Source organism: Choloepus didactylus, chromosome 22 (genome assembly GCF_015220235.1).
Source record: "Choloepus didactylus isolate mChoDid1 chromosome 22, mChoDid1.pri, whole genome shotgun sequence".
NCBI lineage: Eukaryota > Metazoa > Chordata > Mammalia > Pilosa > Megalonychidae > Choloepus > Choloepus didactylus.
In genome coordinates, this window is record NC_051328.1 from 30141309 (window position 1) to 30160772 (window position 19464).

Here is a 19464-nt window from a genome sequence, read left to right on the forward strand (position 1 = left end):
GAATGCAGAGCTAGTCCACTAAGACTGAGTACTGAGGGGTCAATCTAAATCAGTGGTTGCCAACTGTGGTGGTTTTGCTCCCCAGGGGACATCTGAAGGGGTTGCTGCTGGCATCTGGTAGGCAGGGGCCAGGGATGCTGCTGAACATCCTACAATGCACAGGACAGCCCCCACCAACAAAGAATTTTCTGGTCCAAAATGTCCGTGGAGCAGGGGCTGAGAAACCCTGGCCTAAATGTTCAGGGGTCAAGGGTGAGAGGGGAGCTAAAGGGCCAAGAAGCGCAAGCCAAACCAAAGAGCACTCTTCCTAACATAGAGGACAGAGGTTGAGAATGGAAATGCAGTAAACTCTCCCCTCTCTTTCAGAACAGTCCCAATTCAGACATCTGTGGTTAAACTCAAAGTCAGAGTCTGTTTTGGAAATGACCAGTAAGAACAGCTTTTTATTCCTTCTAAAGCTGACAGGTTGCTCTTTCTTGTTTCAGATGCTTTCCTTTCACAGCCTGTGACTGGTGATAAGAACAGACCCAAGCAGCACAGAAGCAAGGTTCCATCCCCTGGCTAATAAGGATTCTCTTAAATACTGTTCTTTATGCCCAGGGCAAATGCAGCAAAAGGTTTAGATCTCTAATTGTTTTGGGAGAATGGAATGATGCAATGGAATCTGGCCAAAGATACCAGAGACATCTAGCTCAGAATCTTTTTTGTACCATGAATTTCTTAGAAAACCTAATAAAAATTATACATCTTTTCCCTGGAAAACTTCACATATAAACAGGCATGTAAATTTTTGCATAAAATTTCAGGGGGTTAATAAATCTAATGAGTCACAATCATGGAAGACTCCCCTCCTTTGAGTGGAAGGGTGCATGGAGTCTTGTGGCCCCTGTGAAAGTGATGAAGGTTGACAACAAAGCAGCTTACCAGTACCCTCCTTACACCTTGGAGAACAGCAGGAAGAACCACTTTCAGCGTGATCTGCCACTGTGTCACCGGCTAGTTACAACGCTGCTGATGAAAATGAGTTCTAACCACACACAGAAATGGCAGGCTCTGTCTGTTTCCCTTTCATAATCTGAATTCAATCCCTAGAAATACAAAGTCTGACATCCATGGTACCAGTAAACATTCTTACATACATATTCTCTAATCTCTAATTTGCCTCTGCCTTTCTTTTAGAACCACCCAAATGCCTTTTCTAACTCAGAAATGAGGGTTACATTCTCTTCTCTACACAGGACAAAGGCCTGCCAGCACCAGATCACATTTAAAAGCTTTTTTCTGTACTCCTCAAAGAGCTCACCGAAGCTGCAAAGTAGTGTGCAGAGCTGTCATGAGGATTCCACTGCACAGCTCCAATGTCCCATTTGCTCTGGCGAGAGATCTTTCGGTGACCTTCAAAAGGGGCATCTAGATTAACGATGTACAGGAATCGGCGGCTAGGAGAACAACATGAAATACATGCAAAGCATTAACATATGATATAAAAGCACATTTAAGATTGCATATGGTTTGCAAGCAGTGTTCAAAAACACTCCAGATATACATGACATTTATGTATTCAAAGGCATTCAAGTGACAAGAATAACTAACGGAGAACTGAAAACAGGTACTCACACTAATACATGTCCATGCATGTTCACAGCAGCACTATTCACAATAGTCAAAAAGTGGACACAACCCAAATGTCCATCAATGGATGAAGGGATAAACAAAATATGGTAAAAACATGAAACGGAATATTGTTCAACCATAAAAGGGAATGAAGTACTAACATGAGTACAATGTGGATGAACCTCAAAAACATTATGCTGAGTGAAAGAAGCCCGACCCAAAAGGCCACAAACTGTATGACTCCTTTTATATGAAATGCCCAGAATAGGTAAATCCATAGAGATAGAACACAGCCTGGTGGTTGCCAAGGGATGGGGGGAGGAGTGAATGGGGTGAAACTGCTTAATGGGTACAGGGTTTCCTCTGGGGGTGATGAAAATGTTTTGGAACTAGAGGTGGTGGTTTCACAACTAAATGCTACTCAGTCACTTTATTATTTTTTTTTTAATTTTTATTTTGAAATAATTTAAAACATATAGGACAGTTGCAAATACAATGCAAACCCCATACAGAGAACTCCAACACCACCCCACCCCCAGATATTGTCTTGTACTTGTACTTGTTTTGTACTATGAGTATCCAGAATCTTTTTAATTTGGCTAACAGTTTCTTTTATGTCCATAAGATCATCTATTTTTTTATTTACTCTTGCAATTTCTTCTTTATGCTCTTCTAGGGTCTTCTTCGTGTCCTTTATATTCTGTGCCACGCTCTCATTGTTTGTCTTTAGTTCTTTGATTAATTGCTCCAAGTACTGTCTCCTCTGATCTTTTGATTTGGGTGTTTCGGTTTGGGTTCTCCATATCATCTGGTTTTATTATATGTTTTAAAATTTTCTTTTGTTTTTGGCCTCCTGACATTTGCTTTACTTGACAGGGTTCTTTTAGGATATGTAGGATTATTCAAAGACGAATCTCTAATTTGTTGAATCTACAGCTTGGTGGTGCACACTTTCTCTAACTAACCAGCAGATGGCATCCATGAGTCACCTATTCCCCTCAAGTCAGTTCTCCCCAACTTTGTCTTTGTGGTGTGCGGGGGTCTGATTCTTGTGGGGTCCAACTGGTGCACCAAGTTTTGGTGTGTTGTTGGTGCTGTCCACCCTGAATGTGGGGTGTGTGTCTGGGCGGTTAGGGAGGCAGGACAACTTTAATAATCAAACCTCCCAGGTGTTCCTGGAGATTTAAGGCTGTTGCAAGAGTCTAAACCTTCATTTCAGTCTCACCACAGATTGTCTCTGCCGCTGACCCAAAGTCTTTGGTATTGGCGTATGGTTCCTGGGATTTCTGAGTGGGTCCCTCTTCCAAGCCATGCCCTTCTAGGGCCTCTGCTGAGGGAAGGTTGTGCTATGTCACAAGTGTGCGCCATCCCTCAAGGGAAGTTCTGGGCTGCTGGGCTGTGTAGGGGCTTTCCCAGCCTGCTGTAAGGATGGCTGTATGGGGCGTGCCAATTTCCCCCTTTTCGCACAGCTCCACCTTCCCAGCTCCAGGACAATTAGCTGTGGGTACGTGAAAGGCTACTGTCCACGCCCAACACTGTGGTGTGTGCACTTGCCGCTGGAAACACCCCCATCACACTGGGTTTCTTGATGCAGCTCTGGGCTGTGGCCCCAGTGCCGGGCAGGAGCGTTCCCACCCCACCGGGAAGATGGCTGCAAGGGGTGTGGTTCTTTTCCTCTTTTGGCTAACCTCTGCCTTCCTCGCTTTGAGACAATTAGCAGTGGGTGTGAGAAAGGCTACCTTCCGTGCCAGATATTGAGGCATTCGCATAGCCCATTTCTGCTGCGCTTCACTGTGTAGTTCTCACTGTCGTATCTGCAGCCCCATTTGGGTTTTTTTAAAAAAGAACTAGTCCGCCTCCAAATGCCAATCCTCGGTTTCCCCACACTGCAGTGTGGCAGACAGATAACAAGTGGCTTACTCATTTGTTTCAGAATGCAGACTCCTGGTTTCACCAAGTGCATGGTCCCTGTGGATTCAGCAGACCTTGTCCAGCTGGTGCATCGCTGGAACTGGTGTTCTGGGTCACTTTCTGGCTTTTATCTAGTATTTTTCATGGAGGTGCTTTTTTGCCCTGTCTCTTCTAGCCACCATCTTAGGTTCCAAAAATGGTTATATGTTATAGGAATTTCACCTCAATATAAAATAATAAAAAATAAAAGAATAACTCAGTGCTTTCAGGGCAATACAAACCATACCCTTGTGAGAGTCCCTTTCCAGAGATGGTCTTCCCCATCAGAGCTATCCAGGAAAAAAGTCTAACCTTCTCCCAGCAGATTCAGCTCCAATCCTGTCCCTGCTCCCAGCCTTTTCCACTCTCCCCATTAAGATAAATCACAGCTTCCACATTACTCCCACTGCATGGTTTGCATTTCAACCACAACACTTATCTTGCAGCAGAACTAATGCTAAGGCTCTCATCCCAAATCTGCTGAGTGTTTGGAGCATGGACCAGGTCTTGACTATCTTTGTATCCCCCACATCATCAGGCACAGTGCTTTGCACATAGTGATAACCTGATAGATGTATTTGGAATTAAACACTTCACTTTTCACTTAGACAAATATCCTGTAGAGAATTTCAGATCCCCTTGCAAGTTGACGGCCTCATGAAGGGAACTAAGTTAAATCTACCAGGAGGGAAAATAACTACAAAAAAAATAATAAGTAATAATTAAAATAGCATACTAAGTGCCAATAACTTTCAAAGTGCCTATCAATATAAAGGATCTGGAAACAGGGATCCTATTTTCTTTCTATTTTAAGTAAAAAACTCTTGCCGTATGAATCAATATCTCTGCAGCCATCAGCTATAGAATCTTTGTTAGAGAGAGCTCCAAGTCCCTGTCTATCAGTGTGGATAGACAGGCTCAATAATGAAAAGAAAGGCTAATCATCCCTGTTCAGAAGAGAAGGAAATGGAAGAGTTAAAATGGCAGGTAAGACTCTAGGTGGTATGGAAACCTCAAGGAGGGATGGTTAAGAAAAAAGAAGGAAAGCACAGGTAAGATACAAATTCACAGAACTTCCAATAATCCTAGGAAAGTCAGTGCACAACAGACCTATAACCTCTGACTGCACCTACAGAATCACCTGATCCTGTGGCACTCAGGCCAGCATGTTCCCATTAAAAAGAAAGACAGTAATTCTTTGAGAAAACACCAAATGGCGGTTGAAACTGGTGCTGCAGGAGGCCCTGGAGGCCTGCAAATGGGAGGCCACAGCTGCTTTGATAGGTGACTTCAGAGATATTAAAAAGCAAATGTAGAATAGCAGAAAATGGGCACTTCAGGACAAACAGGGCTGACTGAACATATATGTTTATCTTTATTCCCCCCTGAAGCCCCACTAAAATCAGAATTAAAAAGAGAAAAGGAAACTCACAAAGAAAAAGAAAATGAGAAAGGAAGTGAAAAGCAAATTGACAAATGGTAACTAAACTAGAATAAAGAAAGCTAAAGCCCAAGTGCCTGCAGAGGGGAACTGAATGAGAAGCAAGCTGATCCACACTGCAGAGCCCCAGGATGGTTCAGGAATTGAGGTTTAGGTCTAAAGGCAATAGTAAGGGATAGGGCTAGAAAGCAACAAGCAGAACAAAACAAGGAGAATTGTCCAAAAAAACTTTAAGGAGAGTGGTTTAGTCTATCCCACACAGCAGGTGACCACCTCTCCCCACCCCGGGGAGGGTAGTGCTGTTATTCCCTAGAGAAACTAATCCGAAGAATCCAGGCTTGCGACTAATCTGGGCCTAAGACAAGAGGCAAGCAGAAGGCATGGAGCGAAATGTGAAACCCTTCGACCTCTTCCCTTGTTCAGTGCTCACAATGCTAGGCTTTTATTCTTCAGAAAGACATTAGAGGATTCTTCTCAGGAGAAAATGACCAGGCGAAGAAAAAACAAAAGCAAGCTAACAAAAATAATAATAGTAATAACAATAACAAAGTGCTACAGATAATGTCATTTGGGCATACCCCAACAAAAGAGCTTGGTTCCCACCTGATGCCCACTATTGCCCAAATATATAGAGATTGCAATCACTCTTTAATATCATCATAGAGCCAAAGATCATCAGTCATTTGACGAAATCTGAAAGAGACCAATACAATCAAAAGAAATAGAGGAATTCAAAGGAAACAGGGATAATGCAAGGAAAGAAAAAACTATCATTACCATTCTCAGAGAGGTAAGAGATGACAATGAAAGAATAGAGAACAAGAAATAGCAACTGAGTATTAAAATATTAATTGAAATGAAAAATCTGATAGAAAGGTTAGAAATAAAGTTGACAGAAACTCCCAAAATACAAAACGTAACAAAAGACCAAAAGAGAATCCATGCAGGGTATCGAACATCAACTAACAGGAGTTCCAGAAAGAAAGAATGAGAAGAAAAATGGAGGGGAGGAAATTATCAAAGACATATTGCAGAAAATTTCCCCATACTAAAATACATAGATTTCCAGATGAAAGGGCCTACCAAGATGCTAAAAAATATTCTGTATCTTAATCTGAATGGTGGTCACATGGGTGAATATATATATTTGTAAAATTTATTTGAGCTGCTCACTTAAGTTTAGTGTACTGTATACATATTACTACATATACTTTAAAATACAATATAAGAAAATGAAATGGAGAGCTCTGAGCTCATGCTGAAAATAATATGGACATATACTTATCTAAGAACACACTAAAACAAAAACACTTACATGCTTTCAGTTACTTAACTCCATTCTCTCCTAGAATGCTAAGAATGGCATCAGACACACTGAATGCTGGGAAGTCTAATGTCTGAACCAGAGTTACTCCAGGGCACCTGAAGAGTATTTTATGGGTCACTAGTAAGGTTACATGACGCCAAGTTATTTTATGCCTCTAATTGTTTAGACAAAACAAGTAATAATGTAAAACAAGACACATACCAAGCAACCATAGTGAAAATTTCACACACAGTAGAGATAAAGACAGGATTTTTAAAGCTTCCAAACAGAAAAATAGGTCACATACAAAGAGTCCAGAATCAGAATGGCATTGGGCCGCTCAACAATTCTGAAAGAAAGAACTTCAATACTGATTCAACCCAATCCAACTGTCGCATAACTATATTGGAAAGAGGCAGGAGGTCAGATATGCATGTAAGAGATCCATAAGGCAAAGTAAAAATGCTAAATCCTCATCTTCCATTGTAGAAAGTTTATAATAGTTAAAATGGGTAAATCAAGAAATAGCAGTATATGTATACTATTTAGAAAAATGGATAAATAGCTAAGAGTTTAAAGTATTTGTTTCTGAAGAGTGGCATCAGGAATGGCAAAAAGTGAGGTAGGAGACTACTGTTTTACAATATAAGCCTTGAAATACTATTTGACTTTTTAAACTATGTACAGGTAGTTCCTTGGTTAAAAAAAAAAAAAAAAGCTTTAAAAGTGAGGAGGGAGCTAGTGGCAAAAAAAAAAAAAAAAAAACAAAATTAATTTTCCTTATGTATTCAGTGTAACACAAGAAATGGAAACAACGGTTGTCTCTGGGGAAGAGGCCAGGGGTAGAAGAGAAACTTTTCATTGTGTATTTATACCCTTTTGAGCTATCTAAGTGCTTATCATGTGCCTGTATGTTTTTAAAGGTAAATTAAAACATGATTTCAAAAATAAAATAAGTTAATAAAGAAGAAAACCCTTTCGTTGATTTGTAAATCGTTCATAAACAACTAAGTTAATAAAAATACAGCTGAACTTGGGGTGGGGGGAAGTAATTGGAGGGTTCTCAGGAAAGCAGTCGGGCCTGACGCTGATAGCAGTCTATTAATGGGCTCCAATTTAGAGCAATATGCAAGGGAAGGGGGGACACAGGCCATTAAATTTCACTATACTGCTACAATGTCAGGGTCATTAGCAAATTGCAAACATGGTCTTTAATTGCCAGAATCTTAAAAGATTTGAGCCAGAGGCATTACCGAAACTATGTAGCTCAATTCCTTCCTGATAAAACAGAATTCTTTTGTGAGGAAATTGAAGTCTAGGGAGTCCAACTGAATAAATGTCCATAGGCTCACAATTAGCGGCATTGCTAACTAGATCCCAGATCCCCTCAATCCTAATAACTGACTGTTGGACCGTACCAGGCAGCATCCTTCTAAAAAGCCTGGGCAATAAACTAAAAATTGCAATTTCAAGATTACACTACCAGTCACTGAAATTTCAGAGGATTTTTATTGCTTACCTTTTAAGGCAGAGACAAAAATAAACTGCAAATAACTCCGAGATCACGATGATCTCCAAACTAAACCTATGACTGTAATCATTAAATATAAGAGTATTTTTCCATTTTCCCAGAAATCTCTTGATTTGTCACTTCTTCCCAGAAATTGTAGCAGATGAACTCCGAAAGCTCACTTACCCAGAAAGCACTGCATGCTGCCCAAGACAGTCCACAGACATGGCAGTTGCCTGTTAGAGAGAACAAAGATTCAGTTCTGCAAGCAAACTAAGCCTAGTTTAGAGAAGGGAGGAAGTCACGTTTGACTCCTCCCCTTCTCAGCTCCCAGGTAGTTCCCAGATAGCAACTATCATTAGGCCTCTTCAGTGAATACTTTCAGCCCCTTCGAGGTTCCCATCTAAATCTCACATTCGCCATTCACAGTAGGCCAGCTGTTATGTTACCCCAAACACACACCAGGACTACACACAACCAAGCTAGAGCATTCAAAATTGAGCAGACAGAGGTCCTGGAGCCCTTGAGGAGTCTGATTAGCTCACAGCAAACAGCAGCTTCTATGCAGCGAGTCTCTTCCAAGCAAAACCTAGCCTGGGACCTCCCTAACCCATCCCTGCCCCAAAAACACACACCAACAACAATATCCATGCCTTCCCAAAGGGCATGGACTCTTCCTCCAAGCCAAATGGTAGTTGGTAATATTCAAATATCATCCCCACTGCATCCAAGCTCATATTCTTGTTAGTGAGATGGCCAGTTCATACTCAGTCTGAAATTTCTAGTATGTTTTACTGGTTTCCATTTCCCAGGTCTCACAATTCTTAGGGTGTACCATCTTTTCAAGATCCAATGTCCAATTCCCAAAAGACAACATGAAGTCAAGTGAATTTGCATTCAGTCTAAAGTATGTAGTTGATTTTAATCATGGCAGTTACAGTCCTAAATTCTCTTCTTTGGACAAGTTCAAATACTGCTGCATCCCCAAGGCATTACCATGAAGCAGTTTATGTCATTGTTTGGTTATTAAATGTTTTAAGTCCTTTCCAAAAGACTATCAAGAGATAATCCTTTTTGCACATTCTGCCACAGCTACAAATGGTACACAGATATTCTCTCACTCATCCCCACAGGTTTTATTAATGCATTTCTCACACTTGCATATCTTCAAGCAACATGTCATGGGTAATACTGGGGACAAAAAGCCAGGGTGCTATTACTGGAGGCTGAAAAGTGATTAATATGCATCCTTTATTCTGCTAGAGTCGTGAGCAGAGAAAAGCCCAGCTGTAAAAGCAGATAGCAAAATGAGATGTCACTTCCAGAACTTCTCTTGTGTAATTTATAGATAAATGGTACGAAAGAGGGCAACACAGTACCTCTAACCAAGGGGGCTGCAATCTTCCTAGAGGGTGTGTGGTAGGCAGAATCCTAAGGTGGCCCCCCATATTCTGGGCCCTTGGTTGACACACATTCTCTTCCATCACTAAATCAAACACTAATTTAGGTTCTGCCATGAAGGGATTTTATAAAGGTAACTAAAGGTCCCAAATCAGCTGATTTTAAGGTAGAGAGACCTAATCATATGAGCCCTTTCAATCTAGATCTAAAGGTCAGAGACAGAGGAAGTAAGAGACACAAAATATGAGGATTCAACACCAGGCAGATTCTCTGTTGCTGGCTGTGAAGATGGAGAGGGCCACACGGTAAGGATCTCAGAGTGGCCGAGAGGAGCTGAGAGTGACCCCTAAATGACAACCACTAAGAAAACAGAGACCTCAGTCCTACAACCACTAGGAACTGTGCCAACACCTGAATGGGTTTGGAATGAGCTTGGCTTCCTCAGACAAGCCTCCAGATGAGCGCGCAGCCAACTGATGCCTTGATTTCAACCTGTGAGACAGTGAACAGAGAACCCAGACATGCAGTGCCCAGACTTCTGACCTACACAACCAAGAGCTAATATATGGGTATTGTTTAAGCTTCTACGTTTGCGGCATGCAGTGACAGAAAACTAACAAAGGGTGATCTTGGCAATAATAAAAAAAAAATGGCAATAATAAAAAAAAATGCCCTTTGACTCAGTAATTCCACCTCCAGAATCTATCTAAAATACAGCAAAAGTTTTATGCAAAAAGCTGCTTATTTCATATTATCTGCAAATAAATTATGCATATCTATATCATGGAATATTCTAGAAGCATTAAAAAATGACATGGAAAAATGCAGAAGCCAAACTGCAATAAAGTATCATAGCTCACTGTATCAGAGGAAGTTAGTTAAAGAAAAGAGGAAAAAAAAATCTAACTGATCTTTCTCATCCCTACCCCAGAAAATAGAGGCCCACATTGTGTTTGTAGGACACCTTAAGGAGAGTTTTGCTAGGCTGTCCCAAAGGGGAAACAGAGAGAGGGAAATGCTTTGAGCAGAGGAAGTAAAAACAGCCTGACCAAGGGGCTAAAATACAATGAGATGCTCCTGCTTAAAAATGGCAGATTGAATACAAATTTTTACCTCTGTGATATTCCTAAATTCTACTAAAAGGGCAGGAAAGGGATTTTTTTTAAAAGGGAATTGTAGCATAACAAAGAACTTAGGCTGGTATTTGCCCCCAGTTCTTGGGAGATCTTCTCCAAATCTTTGGAATTTCCCCTGATAGAAGTATCTCTTGTTATTCATGGTGGATGCAGGACCACATCTGATAGTTCATATGCTATCAGGGGGATAGCATAAGAGGGTGCTGGGGACTGAGCTCAACAGCACGGTTCTGGATTCCACCAATCAGGCCTACATAATGAAACTCCATGTAAACTTGGGACACTTGAAGCTCAAGAAAGCTTCCAGCATTGACAAGATGCATTGCTGTGCAGGCCAGGTAACGTGTTCTGACCCCATTTGGAGAAGACACAGAAGCTGCATTTGAGACCCTCCCAGACCTTGCCATATGCACCTCTTCTTTGGGCTTCTGATTTGTATCCTTTTACTATAATAAAGCCATAACTGTAAGTTAAAAAAACAAAAACAAACAAACAAAAAAAAAACAGCCTCACGAGTAAATTTGGCCTGTTGTGGGGGACAGGAATCTACTACCCAGACCTCACCATCCTCAGGGACCAGATGGGGAAATGGCCAAGAGAAGCTAAGTCTGGACATGAAGTTAAGAACCATGTGACCAGCTAAAAGATGGAAGCAACCCAAATGTCCCTCAGCGGATGAATGGATAAACCGAATGGAACATTACACAGCCTTAGAAAGGAATGAAGTTCTGATACATGCCACTACATGGATGAACCTTGAACACGTCATGTTGAGTGAAATAAGTCAGACACAAAGGGAAAGGTGCATGATTCCACTTATATGAAATAGCCAGACTATGCAAACGCATAGAGACAGAAAGTAGAGTACAGGTTACCAGGGGTGGGAGGAAGGGGGAAGTAATGCAAAATGAGTATAAGGATTCCATGTGGGATGTGGGGAAAGTTCTGGTAATGGTTGGTGGTAAGGGTAGTGCAACACCATGACTGTGATTAACCCCACTTAACTGTATGATTAGGAGTGGTTGAGATGGGAAAGTTTACATTGTACATATGTTTCCACAACTTAAAAAAAAGAGACTGAAAGAAAATGACAATTAAACGTCATACATCACCCAGGGGAGTGAATCTCCCTGGCAACGTGGAATATGACTCCAGGGGAGGAATGTAGACCTAGCATCCGTGGGATGGAGAACATCTTCTTGACCAAAAGGGGGATGTGAAAGGAAATGAAATAAGCTTCAGTGGCAGAGAGATTCCAAAAGGAGCCGAGAGGTCACTCTGGTGGGCACTCTTACGCACAATTTAGACAACCCTTTTTGGGTTCTAATGAATTGGGGTAGCTGGTGGTAGATACCTGAAACTATCAAACAACAACCCAGAAACCATGAATCTTGAAGACAATTGTATAAAAATGTAGCTTATGAGGGGTGACAGTGGGATTGGGAAAGCCATAAGGACCACACTCCCCTTTGTCTAGTTTATGGATGGATGAGTAGAAAAATAGGGGAAGGAAACAAATAAACAGACAAAGGCACCCAGTGTTCTTCTTTACTTTAATTGCTTTTTCACTTTAATTATTATTCTTGTTATTTTTGTGTGTGTGCTAATGAAGGTGTCAGGGATTGGTTCAGGTGATGAATGTACAACTATGTAATGGTACTGTGAACAATCGAATGTACGATTTGTTTTGTATGACTGCGTGGTATGTGAATATATCTCAATAAAATGAAGATTTAAAAAAAAAAATGTCATACATGATCCCTGGACTGGATCTAATAATGGAGGAAAAAAGGTCCAAAAAGATATTATTGGGACATATGAAAAAAATGGGATTAAGACCATAAGCTTTATATCCCTGTTAAAATTCTTGAATTTGACAACTGTACTTAAGGTGATTATATATAAGTGAATATTCTTGTTCTTAGGAAATATTCATGGAAGTATTAAGTGTTCAATGAACATGATGTATACCTCCTACTCTTGAATGTTTAGAAGACAGATAAATAGATGGATGAATGGATAAACAGATGGACAGATAGAATAATACAGCAAATGTGGCAAAATGTCAAAAGCTTGTAGATCAGTGATTGTGGGTGTCTCTATACAGGTTTTGTATTATTTTTGCAACTGTCCTGTAAGTCCAAAATTATTTTAAAATAAAAAGTTTACGGGAAAAATAAAAAAGAACCATGTGACCATGGGATTCTTATATCATCCACTGGAAGACAGAACAGGAAACTCTAATAATGACTGAGATATGGGGGTTTCTCACCAACCCACAGGAGCAGCCTTGTTGCCAATTAAAGAAGAGCTTTAAGTAAAGTAAAGCAGCATCTTACACCCTACTATGGAGCAAACTTTGAACTTGCTACTTACAAATATATGCTTAAGAAAAACACTGAAGAAAGTATATCAAAATATTTAAGTTTTTGCTATTATGAGGTATATCAAAATATTTAAGTAGTTGTTACTATGAGGTTTTATTTTATTCCTCTAGATGAGTTTACATTTTTGCACTATTTCTGTTTTTGCATTATTTTATAATAAAATCATACTTTTTCCCAAAGGCATTCTAGGTCAAGTTTCCTCTCCCCTCCTTCCTCCCATCCTGGCCTAAGCCCTCAATGCCAATGGCCTGGTCTACAGAAACTATCTCCAAATGGTCTCTCTTCCCTTCTTTCTCCCTTTTCCATCCTACCTATCATTAAACCTTCTGAAAACAGAGCTCCGATATTGTCAATTTACTGCCCTAAACCTTTGCTGGTTTTTCACTACAAATAGAATAAAGTAGAAATTCCTCAGTCTTTAAAACACTTCCAAATTAGATGCATACAGAATATCTGTCTTTACCCTTCATCCTCTACCTGCTCAAGCCATACTAATCTGTAGCACTCGCCTCTCTCAGAGAAGGTCAGCAAGTCTCTCAGTACTGGAGAGATGTGTAAGCTCTTCCCTCTGCCTGGGAAGCCCCTCTCTCCTAATTTGCTGTTCAAATTCTACTCATCCTTGAAGTTCCAAGACTTAAGAAGCTTTCCCAGAGTCCTCCAAGGGAGTTCCACCTTCTAAGAAAGCATTGTCTCTGCTCCTCTGTCAAAGGACTTGCCACAACTTGCTTGTTTCTGTACGTATTTATCTTTTCCCACTAGCTGGTGAGCGGCTGCATGGCAGGTCTACCTCATTTTCCCCAGAGCTCCTAATGACATGTTTGTTAAGTCAGAAACAAGGTAAAATCAGGGTCCTTCCAGCTCATAATCTGGCAAGCATCTCAAAGAATATACAACAATCTCAAAGCATTTTTTCAGTAGTTGGCCTTAATAATTTATCATCCATAAATTTTGCTGTATTTCTAAAGTCCCTTAGCTTCTGTTATTAGGTTCCTAGGCCTGCCATAACAAATCACAAAAAACTGGGTGACTTAAAACAACAGAAATTTATTCTCTCACAGTTCTGAAGGCTAGAAGTCCAAAATCATGGGGTTGGCAGGGCCAAGCTCTCTCCGAAGGTTCTGGGGGAAGAATCCTTCTTTGCTTCTTCCTAGCTTTTGGTGGTGACTGGCAATCCTTGGCATGCCACAGCTTGCAGCAACATAACTCCAATCTGTTTCCATCTTCATTTTGCCCTCTTCCCTCTGTATCTGTCTGTCTCTGTGTCTTTTCTCCTTTTCTTTTAAGGACTCGAGTCATACTGGATTAAAAGCCTACCCTACTCCAGTGTGATCTTATCTTCACTAATTGACATCTACAATGATCTTATTTCCAAATAGGGTCACATCCTGTGGTCCTGGGTGTTAGGACTTCAAAATATCTTGGGGGTGGGAGACACAATTCAACCTATAACAGCTTCTTTATTACCTTCTAGGACAATAAACTTTGATTGTTTACTGCCTACTGTGTGAAACCTACTAGAAAAGAGAAATCTGATGAAAGAAATTTTGTGTACCTTACCCATACTCTATAATAGAAAATTTCAATCATATCCTCTTTCAATCTTTGTTTTTCCATATTGAAAAGTCTTCTCCCAGCTGTGGGAAAAAAAAACTTACTGTTCAGAACTGCACCCTGTCAAAAGAGACCTCTTCAAACAGAATAGAATAAAGTTCTTAGCCCTTATTCCTTCAACCGCAGTAAGGATGATGGTTTTTGTCACATGAACAAGTTAGGAATCATATGCTTTTTATGAAATAAGACTACCATAGTGTTGACAGTGAGGTTTGATTCTTATTGGGGTGGAGAAAATGTAATTTATTTGGAAAAGGCAGGCTAAATAATGGCTAATAAAGTATAAAATTCCATGAGATTCTGTAAGCCTCCATACACAAATTGCTGTTTCCTTATTTAAAAAGTAAATTATTCAAGAGCCAACCCCCAAAGTCAGCTGTGCCCTTAAGCATTTGGTTTCACCAATCCAAAGAAACAGGCCTTCCTTCATCAAAAGGAAGATTTTACTTGCCATTTCTGCAACCACCTAAGGCTCTCCAGGAATGAAACAGGGGTAGTCTGGTGCAGCAGAAAGGGCATGTGTGGTCTCATGGTAGTCAGCACTCAATTCAGAACCCAATTCTACCACCTCTTAGGTGTAAAAAAATAAAAAATGATTGAGCAAATGCTGTCACTTACCTCTTTCATTGTTAAAAATCATTAACACCCCTCCCCCCTCCCCACACACACACATACATGCATGGACATGACTCCCAGGGGAGTGAGTCTCCCTGGCTACGTGAGATGTGACTCCCAGGAATGAGCCTGGCCCGGGCATTGAGGGATTGAGAGTGCCTTCTTGACCAAAATGGGGAAAAGAGAGGTAACAAAATATGGTTTCAGTGGCTAAGATATTTCCAATAGAGTCGAGAGGCTATCCCAGAGGTTACTCTTATGCATGCTTCAGTTAGATATTCCAAATGGCCACAGTATGCCAAGCTCAAATCCACAGCAGTCTCAAAAATCCTAATATCCAGGTCCCTATCTGAGATTCTATAAAAGTTTCACGCACTAAGTTCATTTTTCAGAAACTTAAATCCTCCAGAGTGTTCCTATGCCAGATATGTCCCCAAACCCAAAGGCAACAACCTCTTCAAGAACATCAACCAGAAGTATCCCCCTTCCCCTTAATGTCGACACTCCTTTTTAATATGAACAAGTTAGGGTGGTCACTGCCCAGATATCCTTGAAGATTGAAATAGTGATCAAACAAGAGGAGAAGTAGCAACAGACAAGATAGGATTTAACAAAGGATTATGAATACTGAATCTTTATATAAATAAATATATAAATAAATAAATATATATATATATAAATAAATAAATATATATATATATATATATATATATATATATATATATATATTATTAGTCTCTAGGGATTAGAACAGCTAGAAGAAGATAACTGAAATGGTGGAACTGTAACCCATAACATTCTTTGAAATTTATACTATAACTACTTGTTAAATCATACTTTGAAAGTTATCACTTTTCTGTATATATATTTCATAATAAAAAAAGTTTAAAAAATCATTAGATACTTTTTAGTAGTTATTTTACTTGATCTCTCAGTAGCACCTGAACTAATGATCAATCCTTAAAAAATGCTAGGTTTAAGTGACGAGACTCCTTCGTAGGACTCCTCCTAACTTTGGACTCTCCTTCCTCATCTCTTCCTAATCAGTCCATTTCTTTCCATCCTCTGCCTTGTTTCAGGCCTTTGTCAGTCCTCGGCTGGATTAGTACACCAACCTATCACCAGCCTCACTCCCTTCACTCTCAGTGGTGTTGCTGAACGTAAGTCTGGTTATGCTGCTTGCTTGCTTAGGCTCCTCTAGTGGCTCCTCACAGTTTGCAGGATAAAGTACAACAACCTTAGCAAGGCATTAAAGGTCACTGAAGATCTCTCTCCTGCTCACTTCTACAGCCCATCTTGTGTTTCCCACCTCCCAATCCCATCCCAACACTTCAGCTATAATTAATTCTTTATGATGAATTCCTCACAGTCCTCCCAATTCAGTTAAACTCTCTCTCATCTCTGGACCTCACACTTTCCTTGCCTGGAAGACACTTCTCTCCACTCTTCAGCTGGTAATTCCTTCTCGTTCTTCTGGATGCAGTTCAGGCTCTTCTGAGAAACGTTTTCTGAACCATCCCTTCACACACACGCCCAATGTGAGTTAGCTGTGCTTCCCCATGTGCTGCCACAGTACCCAAGGCTTACCCTTATGCAGCACTTATGGTACTTTATAATAATTATCTATTTACTGATATATTTCCCCCATTAGACAGCAATTTCCTTGAGGGTAAAAATTCACTTAGCACAATGCCTGATACATAGTGTATACTCAATAAATATTAGCTATCATATATAAGTCTTAAAAGCTTATGCTAGGAGAGAAGGAAGAAGACGGCGGCATAGAGAGGAGTGGAAGTTAGTTAGTCCCCCTGGAACAACTAATAAACAACCAGGAACAACTAGTAAATGATCTGGAGTAACTGCTGGGGGACAACCGTGACTGTCCACACATTGCGCACCAACCTGGATTGGGAGGAATGCCTGAGATTGCAGCGTGGAACCTGTGAGTAGAAACTGCGAACCCAAGCCAGGAGCCCCCTCCCCCCATGGCAGCTCAAACCGCAAAGCCTTGCTTTGATAAAGAGCAGCACTCTCTGAAAAAGCTAATATACCTCAGTCCAGCTCCAACTGGGGTTTTAATTGGCAAATGTGGACTGCTCAATGCAAGCTACAAATCCCCAAAAAACAGACAGAGGCTTTTAGTGATGACTGAACTTGGAGAGCCAGGGGACTTCTCTGTCCCAGGAAAGGGAGCCCAGAGGACCAGGTGCTGTCTCTGGCCGATGGGTGAAACTGGGGGCCATGGACTGGACCTGAACGGGAGATTTCTGTCCCTTTTTCTCTCTCTCAACCTGAGTGGCTCAATGGAGAAAGCCTCAGTCATTTTTAGTTCCCAGAGTTCTGACACAGACAAGGGTGCAGATAGCAGTGTCAGAGAAACAAAGAACCTATTTAAATGCAGATGAAAACTCCCTAAGGGGTGTATCTTCCCTAAGAGGAAGGAGGTGGTGCCCAGCTCTACTACCCACCTTCCATTCAGAACCAGACCCCAGAGCCTGGGGGAAAACAGCCAAAACAGAAACTAAGCGGGCCACACCTCCTTACAGCAGTCAGCAGCAACAGGCTGACAGGTACCACCTGCTAGGCAGGTTAGGAAAAGCACAGTGGCTTGAGGCATCACAGGGTGTGTCAATCTTCTAAGACACATGCTCAGGGAAACCTGATACTGAATATTGCCCCATTCTGGTACCTGAGCCCGTTCTGGTCTGGGAAAACCTAACTGGGGTAACCAAGGAAACCAGATGCCTAGACGACAAAAAACTACAACCTATACTAAGAAAAATGAAGTCACGGCCCAGTCAAAGGAACAAACTTACACTTCAACTGAGATACAGGAATTGAAACAACTAAGGCTAAATTGATTCAAAAAGTTTAGAGAAAATATGGAAAAGAGATGAAGCATATAATGAAAACACTGGGCGTACATAAGGTAGAAATCGAAAGTTTGGAAAAACAACTAGCAGAATCTATGGAAATGAAAGTCACAACAAAGAGATGAAAGACACAATGGAGACATAGATAACAGCAGATCTCAAGAGGCAGAAGAAAACACTCAGGAACTGGAGAACAAGACACCTGAAAGCCTACACACAAAAGGACAGAGAAAAGAATGGAAAAATATGAGCAACATCTCAGGGAACTGAATGACAACATGAAACACATGAATGTACATGTCATGGGTGTCCCAGAAGGAGAAGAGAAGGGAAAAGGGGCAGAAGCAATAACAGAGGAAATAATCAATGAAAATTTCCCATCTCGCATGAAAGACATAAAATTACAGATCCAAGAAGAACACACTACCCCAAACAGAATAGATCTGAATAGGCCTACACCAAGACACTTAATAATCAGATTATCAAATGTCAAAGACAAAGAGAGAATCCTGAAAGCAGCAAGAGAAAAGCGATCCATCACATACAAAGGAAGCTTGATAAGACTATGTGCAGATTTCTCAGTAGAAACCATGGAGGCAAGAAGGAAGTGGTGTGATACATTTAAGATACTGAAAGAGAAAAAACACCATCCAAGACTTGTATATCCGGCAAAACTGTCCTTCAAATATAAGGGAGAGTTTAAAATATTCTCTGACAAACTGGCAACGATAGAGAGTTTGTGAACAAGATACCTGCTCTAAGGAAATACTAAAGGGAGTACTACAGACAGATAGGAAAAGACAGGAGGTGGTTAGGGGTAGGGGAGGATTTGAGTTTCCTTTTTTTGTCTTTATTTCTTTTCTGGAATAATGAAAATGTTCATTGAAAAAAAATTAATTGTGGTGATGGATGCACAGCTGTATGATGATACCGGGGGCAACTGATTGTGCACTTTAGATGTTTGGATAATTGTATGGCATGTGAACAATCTCAATTAAGATAAATAAATAAATAAAAATAAAATAAAATAAAATTTTAAAAAGCTTATGCTATACAAAAATTGTACACAGATATTCATGGCAGCATTATTGATAGTAATCAAAAAGTGGAAACAACTCAAATGCCCATCAACTGATAAATGGATAAATAAAATATGGTATATATCCATATAATGGAATATTATCCAGCAATAAAAAGGAATGATGTTCTGACATAGACTATGATATGAAAGAACCATGAAAACATTAACCAAAATCAAAGAAACCAGTCACAAAGATCACATATTATATAATTCCATTTATATGAAATGTCTAGACTAGGCAAATCTATAGAGACAGAAAGCAGATTTGTGGTCACCTAGGGCTGGCAGGGGATGGGGTCCGGAAGCATTGGACGGTGTTAAAGGTACATGGTTACACCGTTTCTTCTCAGGGCAATGAAAATGTTCTAAAAATGATTGTGGAGATGGTTGCACACTCTGTAAATATACCAAAAAATCATTGAATTGTACGCTTAAATAGGTGAATTGTATGACATGTAAATTACATTGCAATGAAACTGTACCCAAAAAAAAAGCTTATAATAGAACATTCTCATCTTTCAAAAAACAACAGTTAT

The 19464-nt window shown here is 40.4% G+C and overlaps 1 protein-coding gene across 4 annotated transcripts in view; it reads right to left on the bottom strand.

The window, feature by feature from the left end:
• The window catches only part of WDR59 (WD repeat domain 59), a 138115-nt gene that overhangs the window by 110489 nt on the left and 8162 nt on the right, over positions 1–19464 (bottom strand). For all 4 annotated transcript variants that reach the window (XM_037815684.1, XM_037815685.1, XM_037815683.1 and 1 more), the window contains exons 2-3: positions 8008–8057; positions 1304–1439 (exon numbers count right to left, since the gene is read on the bottom strand). In XM_037815684.1, coding sequence (XP_037671612.1) covers positions 1304–1439; positions 8008–8057 — 186 coding nt within the window. The remainder of the gene's footprint in view (positions 1–1303; positions 1440–8007; positions 8058–19464) is intronic.